The sequence below is a fragment of the Chiloscyllium plagiosum genome, chromosome 27, assembly GCF_004010195.1.
Source record: "Chiloscyllium plagiosum isolate BGI_BamShark_2017 chromosome 27, ASM401019v2, whole genome shotgun sequence".
Lineage (NCBI taxonomy): Eukaryota > Metazoa > Chordata > Chondrichthyes > Orectolobiformes > Hemiscylliidae > Chiloscyllium > Chiloscyllium plagiosum.
In genome coordinates this window covers 24,238,065-24,250,839 of record NC_057736.1, presented here as the reverse complement: position 1 = coordinate 24,250,839, position 12,775 = coordinate 24,238,065, and the positions used below count along the sequence as shown (strand labels likewise).

Sequence of the window (12,775 nt, the reverse complement as noted above, 5' to 3'; positions counted from 1 at the left end):
GATTTAACTTCATGAAGGACCTAGTATTTGTTTGTTCAGCAGCATTAACCTTCTGGCTAATACAGTTAGAAAAGAATTTCCGTTTTGATCAAAGCTAAGACATAACACTTTTTTATGATCAATTGTATAAGCACTTTTTTTTTAACTGTCCCTTTTTAACTGTACGTGCTTGGACATTCTCAATATGCAGACACTGGGTAATGAGTTTTGCACCTTTTCAGAGTATGCAGTTAGTTTTGTACTAAACAAAAATATTCCCCTTCACAAACAACTCTCTCAACCACTAGATTATTAATGAAGGTGATAGGTATTTGTGTTGAATGTTTGAGAGATCCAGCAGGAATTGGGTGAGTGGTTGGTTGGTCTGTTTGTAAAGGGTGACAAAAACCCTCTGTCTGTCATATATTTGTGGATGCTGAAAACCTGAATTTTAAAACACATTGCTGCGCACAGCAAGTCTGCCAACATCTGGAGAAAACATCAAGGTGATTCCGGGTTTGTGAAGAATTTAACTTTGTGCCTCTCTCTATCCAAGGTTGTCAGACCTGCTGACTGTTTCTGCCCCTCTTAGGTTTGTTGTCTGTGGGAAGCCTTGCATGTATTCATAGCAACAAGGTTTTCATTTTGGAGGAACTCTGTATTTTGTTGCTGAATTCCTTTCGGGACCTCGTTTTGGTGCTGCCATTATTTCTTTTCAGGGTCTACACTGTGACTTTGCCTGCTTGATCTTCAAACACTTGGTTCACAAGCCCTCTGAAACTAGAGTCCGAAAAATTATCACTGAAGCAGTGAGGATTGAGCAGGTAAAGATCTATTAGATGTAATAAGCTATTTTAACATTTTGTCTGGATGCTTGGGAACAAAAGCTCCCTCTGGAGTTAGCAGTGCATCTCTTCTCTTTTTTAATTTCTCTATCTTCCCCAGCCCACTCATACATTGTTGGGGTCCTCCCACTTTCAGGCAGTTAAACAGATCTGAACAGATTCAACATTGAACTTTCAGCTAACAAAGTTAAAAAATTTTAGACACATCTATCATACAAAGGACACGAAAGAGACTTTTGAATGGTATGAGGATTTTATAGCCCTTTCATTGCTGAAGTATGCCTTTTATCCTTGTCAAATGGCCATACATTCCATTATTCTTTTGACAGGAGTTTGTGACTGAATCTCTCCCTGTGGACCTGATTGGAATGAACTGCACTCTGATGAAATATTACATTGAGTTTGTGGCTGATCGCTTGCTAATGGAGTTAGGTTTCAGTAAGGTTAGTATTTACGCCTGCTGTTTGCTTTGCACAACAGTAATAACCAAAGATCTGTGCTATGGAAGTACTGCAAATCAGTGGGGTCCTGCAGTATTGTTAATGTCTGAGGAAGTTTGCTTATTTTCAGGCCCAAATCTGCTATTGACAAAACACTTAAAAAAAAAACTTTAATAGCCTAAAGAGGCTCATGATTAAATTGTAATGTTTATATTCTACTTCTTATAACTAATGCAAAATAATGAGGAGAATGGTTAATCCACCTTCTTTACACTCTCTCTCAATCATAATCACTTGAATAATACAAAAAAAAGTGGGTGTTTGAGAACATTCAACTGTTTTGCTCTTTCATTTTGCTCTTTCATTACTCAATGAACCAAGATTCCTATGCCTTTACAATATGTAGTAGCACATTGGAAAAATTTGTAAATAAAAACATTTTTTTTGTGTGACTTGTGTTTTGTTTTTTGATTAAATTGTAATTGAAAGCTATTGGCTACATATGACCATCTAGAGGATATAGGTGACTTATTGCCAACATTGGGAAAGTAGAGATGTGTTTGAGCAGTGAGTGCTTTCTTGCTGCCATTTTAATTTTGCTCCTTTCAGTAGTACAAAGACTAAACCACATAACCTGCTTCATTTATTCTCTTTCACTTCAGATCTTTAAAACTGAAAACCCTTTTGACTTCATGGAAAACATTTCTCTGGAAGGGAAGACTAATTTCTTTGAAAAGAGAGTTGCTGAGTATCAGCGAATGGGTGTGATGTCCAAAGCAGAAGATAACAACTTCACGCTAGATGCTGACTTCTAGTTTCTAATATGATGTTGCAGGAATGAAGCATCAACATGATTAGTATGAAACGTTTGGGCATCAGAGACTAGCTCTTATGTTCTACTGTTTGACTATTCCTTTTTACAGCTGGTATATTTTAACTGATCTGGAAAGAACTCCTGAAGGTACTGCAGCACGTGTAATTTTGTATGCCAGTCTTTACTATAATCCTTTGGGTTATTTTGTTTAGGCAACAATCAAAATTTAATTTTAAATGTGGTTTATGAAATGTAATAGAGCTGATTCTAGTCTGCTGAAGACAAACCATTTTAAATGGTTTACCAGCTTTCATTTTATTAGTTACATTTTTTATAGCTGAATAATTGACCTAAATCCATTATCTTCAATATCTGATGAGAATTCTCAACTTGTACATCACACGACAGAATTTTAAAGATCTCTCCTTATGCACATAAGGTTATCATGATTTCTGAATTGCTCATGCGCAAATGATGGAAGACCCTAGTTCAGAGACTTTGTTGGCGGGGTCAATGCATGAGGATGGAATTTCTGATTAGTGTCAAATTTCACACACAACTTAATTTCAGAGTATCTTTTCTTTTTCTTAAAAAAAAGTCTTGAAAGCAAGTTGTCCAATATTAAAACTGCAGTAGCTGTGCAAATGAATATGCTTAATGGGTTCCTTTAGGTCATATGTCTGAGCTGCTTAGTATTGAGCTCCCACTTCTCAGACTGGTGTTAACACGAGCCTACAAGATGAATTTCAGCTTGTAGTGTCTTATTTTGAACATCATTTTTTGAGTCCATGTCTAAGAATTGTGTATTGTAGCATTTTTAAATGAAACGGACAGCTCTAGAATTTGGTCTAACAAATTTGGCATATTGGTGTTTGACTAAGCTTTTTTCATATTTTAGTTTTCTATCTGAATTGCATTTGGTAAAGTTAAAAATCACACAACACCAGGTTATAATCCAACAGGTTTAATTGGAAGCACACTAGCTTTCGGAGCATCGCTCCTTCATCAGGTGAAAGCTAGTGTGCTTCCAATTAAACCTGTTTGATTATAACCTGGTGTTGTGTGATTTTTAACTTTGTATGTCCCAGTCCAACACCGGCATGTCCAAATCATGACTGCATTTGGTAATAGTTGACTTGTGTGGAAATTGTAAGGCCAATTATTGAAAGTTGGTATCAATTGACTTAAATGAATTTTGTTTAGCAAAACGACTATCAGTTACAAAGCAATACATATACTTGTATTGTGAAAGAAGCGTACATTGTCTTAAAAAGTCTTTTCCAGTTTTTGGTTCTAAAACACAAGCCATTCTGGAACATCTAATGAAATGGCTCTTACTTTTTCTGGGATTATCAAATCTATTGCTGTAAATAAGTGATCAACCTGGCATGATTAGACTTTGGACTTGGAATGAGAATTATTCTAAAGATTCATAACTCTATATGCTTGGCCTGATTTGTTGATATGAGATTTAAAAAGTACTTCTATTGATGATGAAATAAAATCTGATTACAATTAAATAGAATTAGTCTTCATAGTAATTTGAACTGTCTTTTTAACCAGTATTTTGGTATGTTGTAATACATTATAATATCATATTTTGGGCATTTAGCCTTTTTTAAAAACTAACGTTATGCTGATGTATATCAGCTAATCATGAGAATACCAGTATCAAAACTCCAGGGTTATTTTACATGCTTCAAGCTGGAGATCCTGTGAAGAGACCACCTGGAGTTGAAACCAAGCAGTGCATTGTTGTAACTGAAATACAGTCTATTGTCACCTAAAGATGCTGCTGAATAAACTTGCTTGGGATTTATTGGTCCCATTTGACATCAGTGGAACAGAATCATGTGTAACATGCCAATACAACATGATTCCACTTGTATTTTAGTCTGGTTGTGCCTCCAGTGCAGGAATTCAAATAACAACTACTTATTGGTGTGTATTCTGTCACAATAACAGGGAAGAAGAATAATCCTTCTGTGATTTTCATTCTTGAAGTGATGCAGTTTAAACTGGTGGCCCTCGGCTATTTACTTATCTACTTAGTGGTAGTGTTGGCCCAGGTTCCCCATCTGGCAAGAATATTGCATTATCCAGCAAAATGAAATGGCGAGTTAATTTATGAACATAATTTCCAATTCATACATTTTCAGAATATTGCATTTCATTAAGGTCTTTTTATGAACCAAATGCTGATCAGGAGGTGTCCATCCTCCTAACTAATGTTTATGCTAAACGTTATCAATTCAAACATGTCCTGTCTTTCCTTAGTAAGATGAATTGAGCTGTAACAATCAGGATTGCATACAATCTGATGTCATTTTTGTGGAGCAGTATTTCTGTTTTGGGGCATCAAATAAATTGTGCCCATATATTAGCAAGCTCTGATTCTTTAAGGAATTAATTTTCAGAGCTGAGGCAGACCAGATGACAGCAATAGAAATCTGATGTCCAAGAGACCACATATGAAGGAGCACAGGTTCCAGGTGTAAAGAACTGACTGTTACAGATGGGTGGTTGTGAGGCTATGGAGGGTATTGATTCTGTTAGGTCTAAGCTTAGGAATTATACAGTAGTTATAGTATTGAATGGGGGTGGTTTTGACGTTGTGAAATCAATGTAATACATTGTAATGTGTACACTATACAAGTATAAAATTTGGGCACAGGTTAAAAAGGCAAGTTTTTAGAATAAAACAGTAGAGTTTATTCTCACATGGATGGAATAGCAAAGTAGAGGAGTTATGTGAAAATTACATCAATTCCTGACTTGGCCATAACTGAACTATAATGGAGTTGTGTCCAACCATTTCTTCATTATTGCATTTTTGGACTACACTGGCAAGGCCAGTATTTGTTACCTCTTTAATTGCACTTGAAGGCAATGAGGAGCTGTTGCCTCAAACCTCTGCAGTCTATATGTTGCAAGTACAGCGAAGAAACAACAATATAGTTCCAAGTTGGTTTGGTTTGTGGCTTAGAGAGAAACTTGCAGGTGATGGTGTTCTTCCACATCTGTTGCCTTTGATCACCTCGTGTGGTAGAAGTCACGTGTTTGGAAGGTGCTGTGAAAGCAGCTTTGCTGAGTTACTGCAGTATATCATGTAGGTGGTATAAAACTACCGTTGTGTCTTAGTGGTGGAGGAAAGGTTTTTGAGTCAGAATTGTACAGTTAGAGGCTGTTCAGCCCATCCTGTTTGCTCCAATCATCGAACATCTGTCTCTTCTGAGCCATTTTCATACACACAAGGCCTGTCTTTATACTTCTGATGTGATCATTTGTGCCTGGTTATTGATAGATCTCAATCAGGCCTTTTGCCCTTAGCTTTTTCAGTTGTAAGGAAAACAACCCCAGCCTATCTAGTCTTTATTCAAAGATGAAATGCTCCATCGTGGGCAACAGCCGGTGTCTATCCTCTGCACCCTCTCTAATGCAATAACGTCCTTCCTATACTGCAGTGATCAGAATTGCACACAGTCCTCCAGCTTTGGACTGATATTTTACATCATTACTTCCCTGCTCTTGTATTTAATGCCTTAACTAATAAAGGCAAGTACCCCATATGCCACCTTAACCATCTGTCTTATTCTCTTCAAGGATTTGTGGCGATCAATGGATATGCACACCAAGCTCCGTCTGATCCTCTACTTTTCAGCATCCTCTCAAATCCATCTGGTTCACTAATGTCCTTTTTAGCGAAAGAAATCTGCCATCCTCAGCTGGTCTGGCCTACATGTGACTCCAGGCCCACAGCAATGTGCTGACTCTCAGTTGCCCTCTGAAATGGCCTAGTAAGCCATTCAGTTGCACAAGTCACTACAAACTCTCAAAGAAATGAAACCAGGCGGATTACCTGGCAATGACCTAGCCACCAGAAAAGACAGCTGCAAGAAACAGCCTTATCGACCCTGCAAAGTTCTCCTTACTAACATCTGGGGGCTAGTGCCAACACTGGGAGAGCTGCCTGACAAGCAACAGCCTGACATAGTCATACTCATAGAATCATATTTTATAGACAACTTCCCAGACATCACCATCACCATCCTTGGATATGTCCTGTCTCACTGGCAGGACAGACCCCAGCAGAAGTGGTGGCACAATGGTTGCTCTGGGAGTCCTCAACATTGACTCAGGACTCCAGGAAGCTTCGTGGTTCCAGATTAAACATGGGCAAGGAATCCTTTTGCTGATTGCCATGTACCTTCCTCCTCCAGACTGAATAATACTTAGACAAAGCACTGAGGATGGAAAGGGTACAAAATGTACTCTGGGTGGGGGATTTCAATATTCACCACTGAGCGTGGCTTGGCAGCAGCATTACTAATCAAGCTGGTTGGATCCTAAAGGACATAGCTGCTAGAATAGGCTACGGCAGGTGGTGTGGGAACTAACAGGAGGGTAAAACATACTTGATCTCACGCTCATCAACCTGCCAGCTGCAGTTGCATGTGTCTATGACAGTACCGGTGAGAGCGACTACCACACAGTCCGTGTGGAGACAAAGTCCTGCCTTCACGTTGAAAATAAACTTCATCGTGTTGTGTGGCACTATCACCGTGCTAATTGGGAGAGAATTCGAACAGATCTAGCAACTCAAGATGAGGCATCCATGAGGCACTGTCGGCCATCAATAACAGAATTGTACTCCAGCACAATCTGTAATCGCATGGCCCGGCACATCCCCCACACAACCATTACCATCAAATCAAAGGATCCACTCTCGTTCAATGGAGAGTGCAGGAGGGCATTTCAGGAGCAGCACCAGGTATACATGAAGATGAGGTATCAACCTGATAAAGCCACCAAAGGACTCCTTACATGCCAAACTGCATAAGCAGCCACTGATGAACAGAAATAAGCAATCCCACAACCAATGGATCAGATCTAAGCTCTGCAGTCCTGCCACATTCAGTCACAAACAGTGGTAGATGATTAAACAATTCACTGGAGGAAGAGGCTCACAAATATTTCCATCCTCTATGATGGATGATCCCAGCACCTGTGCAAAAAATAAGACGGAATCTTTCACAGCAATCTGCAGCCAGAAGTACTAAGTGAATGATCCATCTTGGCCTCTTCCAGTGGTGCCCAGCATTACAAATACAAATCTTCAGCCAATTTGATTCACTCCACTTGATATCAAGAAACGGTTGTAGGCACCGGCTACTGCAAAGACTATCGGCCCTGATACTTTCCGATAATAGTACTGAGGACTTGTGCTCCAGAACTTGCCATTCCCCTAGCCAAACTCTTCCAATACGATCACAACACTGGCATCTACCCGACAAAGTGGAAATTTGCCCAAGTATGTCCTGTTCATAAAAAGCAGGACAAATCCAACCCAGCCAATTATCAACCGATCAATCTACTCTCTATCTTCAGTAAAGTGATGGAAGGTATCATCAACAGTGCTATCAAGCAGCACCTGCTCAGCAATAACCTGTTCAGTGATGCCCAGTTTGTGTTCTGCCAGGGCCACTTAGCTCCTGACCTCATTACAGCCTTGGTTTAAACATGGACAAAAGAGCTGAATTCCAGAGGTGAGGTGAGAGTGACAAACCTTGACATCAAAAGCTGCCTTTGACTGAGTGTGGCATCAAGGATTCCTGACAAAGCTGAAACCAATGGTTATCAGGGGCAAACTCCCAGCTGGTTGGAGTCATAACTGACACATAGAAAAATGGTCGTGTTTTTGGAGGTCAGTCATCTCAGCTCCTGGACATCTCTGCAGGAGTTCCTCAGGGTATTGTCCTAGAACCAACCATCTTCAACTGCTTCATCAATGACCACCCCTCCATCATAGGTCAGAAGTGGAGATGTTCGCAGATGATTGCACAATGTTCAGCACCATTCGCGATTCCTCAGATACTGAAGCAGTTTGTGTCCAAATGCAACAGGATCTGGACAATATCCAGGCGTGGTCTGACAAGTGGCAAGTAACATTCATGCCAGGCAATGACCATCACCAATAAGAGATAATCTAACCACCGCCCCTTGAATTCAATTTGCTACCATCACTGAATTCCCACTTTCAATATTCTGGAATTTATCATTGATCAGAAACTCAACTGAATTCACCACATAAACACAGTGGCTGCAAAAGCAGGTCAGAAGCTAGTAACACTGTTGCGAGTAACTCACCTCCTGACTCCTCAAAGCCTGCCACCACCTATAAGGCACAAGTCAGGAGTGTGATAGAATACTCCCCACTTGCCTGGATGAGTGCAGCCCCAACAACACTCAAGAAGTTTGACACCATCCAGGACAAAGCAGCCTACTTGATTGGCATTGCATGCATTCACTCCACCACAGACACTCAGTAGCAGCAGAGTGTGTACTATCTACAAGATGGACTGCAGAAATTCACCAAAGATCCTCAGACCGCACCTTCCAACCCTACCACTACTTCCATCTAGAAGGACAAGGGCAGAAGATATATGGGAACACTACCATCTTCAAGTTCCCCATCAACCACTCACCATCCTGACTTGGAAATATATCGCTGTTCCTTCACTGGCGCTGGGCCCAAATCCAGGAATTCCCTCCCTAATGAAATTGTGGATCAACCCACAATAGGTAAACTGCAGCAGTTCAAGAAGGAACCTCACCACCTCCTCAAGGGCAACTAGGGATGGGTAATAAATGCTGGCCCAGCCAGTGATGCCGATACCACAGAAACATGAATAAATAAAAAAAACACCTTACACTTTTCAGGGTTAAATTTCATTTGTTACTGACCAACCTTCCTACATCATCCTTTAATGAAGCTTTCCTCCTCACTATTTACCACACGACTAATTTTCATGTCATCTGTGGACTTATTGATCTAAATTCCTACATTAAAATCTAGATAATTAATATACTGTGCAAACAACAAGGAACCCAGGGCCAAATCTTATGGTATGCGCAAGCATTCAGCCACAAAAAGAGCCTTCAAGTGTCACTCGTGGCCACCTAATGCTAAGTCAGATTTGGGTTCAAATTGCCCTGGATTACATGGTCTTTCACCTCTTAACCAGTCTGTCATGTGGCACCTTTCCAAAAGCTTTCCTGAAATTCATGGAGATTACATCCTCACACCTAGTCACATCCTCAAATGTGTAGAATGATCTTCCCCTTGACAAAGACATGCTGACTACCTTTGACTACTCCTTGTCCCTCCAGATGAAGATTAATTGTGTCCAGCAGATGTTTTGCCAAAAGTTTCCCTCTTATTGATATCAGTCTCACTGGCTTTTAGTTCCCTAGTTTACCCCTCCCACACGCCTTGAATAAGGGAACCACATTATCTGTCCTCCAGTCCTCTGGTGCCTCTCTTCCATCTGGAGTAGTTTTGAAAATTAATATCAGGGCTCTAACATTCTCCTCCCTTGTCTCCCACCTGGGATGTAACTCATATGGGCTAAAAGTCCACTGAACATCTCCATCCTCTCAATTGTACTTTGTTCAAGTCCATCAAGTCCTCTAGGGGATACAGATGCAAAGTACTGATTTAAAATCTCACCTATATCTTCCAGTTCCATACAGTTTGGGCCCCTGTTGAACCCTACCTTTTCTCCTATTATCTTGTTCCTAATATATCTTATAAAATGCCTTTGGATTTTTTTTTACTCAACAGTGTTTATCCATACCCCCAGTTTGTTTTTTTTTCTGAATGACCCCTCACTATTTCCTATTCCTCCAAGGCTTCTGGTGCTTTGAGCCCTCTGTAACACCATAAGCTTCCCTTTCTTTCCTTACCCAGTCTTGTACATTCTTTAACATCCAGTGTTCTCTGGATTTGTTGGTCCCATTCTTAAACTTAAAGGGAACATATTGGATCTGCATTTTCTTTATTTATTTTTTGAATGACTCCCACTCCGAACTGATGAAGACTTTACCTGGGTCCTGTTTTAACATGTTAAAATCAGCCTTCTGCAATCCAGAACCAGTTTTTGGTTCATCTTTGTTCTTTTCCCTGACTACTTAAATTTTGATAATTTATGGTCACTGTCACCAAAATACTCCTCCACTGATACTTTTACAACTCGCTCAGCTTCATTTTCTATATTTAGGTCTAGCACCACCTAGTCTCTTGTAGGACTTTCTAGATGCTGGCTTAAAAATCTCTCCGGGCTGCGTTTTAACAATTTTACCCTCTCTAAGCCCTCCACAGTTTGTCTATCCATGCAAATATCGGGAAATTTGAAATCTTCTATTATTACTATCCTGTTATTTTTACACTTCTCCAAATTTCTCTGAAGTTCTGAGAAAGGACCTGGACTTGAAACGTTAGCCTTGATTTCTCTTCACAGATGCTGCCAAGCCTGCTGAGCTTTTCCAGTAACTGCTGTTTTTGCCCTTCTGTACCTGACTGTTTGAAAGACTTGGAATTTTGATGCAATGGAGTAAAAGAAAATTATTTCAGTTGTGAGGAAGAGCATAACCAAAGGTTCTCGATGCAACTCAGCCACCAAGAAATCGTATAGGGAATTTGGAAAACATGTTTTGAGTCCGGTGGGTGAGAATGTCGAAGTCACTGCTACGGGAAATGAATTGTATATAACAAAAGTGAAAAATGTTGGAAATACTCAGCTGGTGACAGCAATCATGGAGAGAAAGAGTTAATACTTCATCTAAATGACTTTTCATCAGAGATCATGCAATCCTTATATAAATACTCAGTGATAATGCAAAATACCCATAAGCATCAGAAGTGAATAGTATGGAGCATTTAAGGAACAGCTAGGCAAACAAAGGAGAAGGGAATGGAAGATTTTGCTAATAGCCAGATGAATATTAATATGTGGGGGTCTTGACGTGACTGGTTGGGCTAAATGATATGTTTCTGTTCTGTCTTTCCTACACAATGTAATCCTATGTAATCAACATTTTGATCAAAATACTATCAGCTCTTTAGTATGAAGCTGGAGATTTTTTAACCCTAAGGATACTGTGCCAAATCCTATTATGTGATAAATTAGCTTGCCAGCTTTGGGTACCTTGGAAAACAAGGTCAGGGTATGGTACTTGTGAGTAGCAGTCAGATTCCAAACTCTACTCTGTTGCTTATGTTAGCACCCTTTCCTGAACTGGATATATTCCCACCTTCTGTATTTCCACAACTGTTCCTCAATGTCAGCCAGTCATTTTAAAAAATATTTCCTGCTTAACATTGATTGGCTGAAAATGATGAAGGCATCCAATTTCTTGAGACGCATTCCTTTATCACACTTGGGAGTGTACAAGTGCAAATGTAATGTTGCATTCATACGTTTGCTCATGTTTCTCGTCTTTACTGAACTTTGGTTTCCATAAACCCACAGACTTCAAAACAATCGAGTTGTTTCAGATAGTTAGGAAATTATTTTTAACTAAATTGTCAAAGCAAAAAATGGTAATTAAGTCTCTTTTGTCTATAGAAAAATCTCTTCATTTAGAATGGCGTTCATCAAGCACTCAAAGCTTTGAGAGTCACACATTCAATTTCTTTCAAGAGTATTTTGGTAAAAGCTTTAAAGCCATAGGAAGTCCTCTTTTACTTTTGAACTCCTTTAGCTCCATATTGCAGCCTGGGAACTTCTGCAGACTGTACATCCTTGGAATCTAGTGTCAAGTAGATATCCAATTGAAGTAATTGCTCTTGAAAGGTTCACAAAATAAACTACCTGATGTTGAATAGAATGTAATCATTTATATTGTGTTATATTTATATTAAAGAATTTGCAATTCTATAATGCCTTATCCAAGCAGCCAGCCTGCACAGATTATAACTGGTTTGGTAGATCAATGGATGCTGCAGTATAAAAATGAGCCATACAATGCAAAAATCTCCTAGGTCTAATCGATGTTATGGGTGGAATTCACTGATCGCACCTGGGATAGCAGCAGATTTGTTTCGATTTGACATCCCTGACCTTAGATATTGAGAAGTTAGGCAAGTCTTACTTCCTGACAGCCACTTTTAACGATGACATCATTTCAATCACTGCAATTTTGGGGAGCTTCTAAATAATCTGCTCTAAAGAGGTGATTATAATGGGGTAGATTTCCATGGTGATCAGTGATGCATTTTGTGCATTTTATTTCTTCCTCCCTCCCCCACCGCCATTACCGTAGCTTCACTCATCTGTATTTGTATATAGCTGAATGAAAAATCTGTTGTGAAACATTGCAATTGGACAGTATTTTTTAAAATGCAATGTTGGAAATGCTTTAAGAGTGTTTCTTTGTTATGTTTCAGAGTTGCAACTTGGTGAAGCCAGATTATAAAAGCTGAAAATGGGTTAATCACAACAACAATAAAAAGCACTTTAAATCTGTCAAGTTGCCTTAGGTGCATAAGACAATTATAAATAACCATTCTCATTGGCTTGCTGGATACCAGTCTTTGCTTTTAGTACATTTTTAAAACAACATTCAGATTATTTGTACTTATTAGTATCCATGCAAAAATGACTTCTAGCTTAACTTTAAGATTTCCTTACGGATTGTAAACAAGTACAACCAGCAGAAACCTCCAATGGCGATTAGGTTGTGGGTAACCTCAATTTAAGAAATAATGATACAGTGGCTTAATCGTGATGAATTTCATGTAGTTATCAACAGAGGTTAAATTGAGTGACATCTTGGGTCATGTGACAATGTGCTGTTATTAAACATTATCATATATTCGACAAATCTTCTTTAGCTGAAACCAGTTTAGAATAACG

At 39.3% G+C, this 12,775-nt stretch overlaps 2 protein-coding genes across 5 annotated transcripts in view; one reads left to right on the top strand and one right to left on the bottom strand.

Annotated features, from left to right (window-relative positions):
- Nucleotides 1–3,047, top strand: part of rrm2 (ribonucleotide reductase M2 polypeptide) — a 29,300-nt gene extending 26,253 nt beyond the window's left edge. For 2 of the 4 annotated variants that reach the window (XM_043717685.1, XM_043717683.1), the window contains exons 7-9: nucleotides 699–803; nucleotides 1,154–1,267; nucleotides 1,927–3,047. In XM_043717685.1, coding sequence (XP_043573620.1) covers nucleotides 699–803; nucleotides 1,154–1,267; nucleotides 1,927–2,079 — 372 coding nt within the window. In that variant the 3' untranslated portion in view covers nucleotides 2,080–3,047. Of the gene's footprint in view, nucleotides 1–698; nucleotides 804–924; nucleotides 1,046–1,153; nucleotides 1,268–1,926 lie in introns of those variants that run through there. The other 2 variants (XM_043717684.1, XM_043717686.1) reach the window with 2 other exon arrangements.
- The window catches only part of stpg1 (sperm-tail PG-rich repeat containing 1), a 127,651-nt gene that overhangs the window by 85,723 nt on the left and 29,153 nt on the right, over nucleotides 1–12,775 (bottom strand). The window lies entirely within an intron of this gene.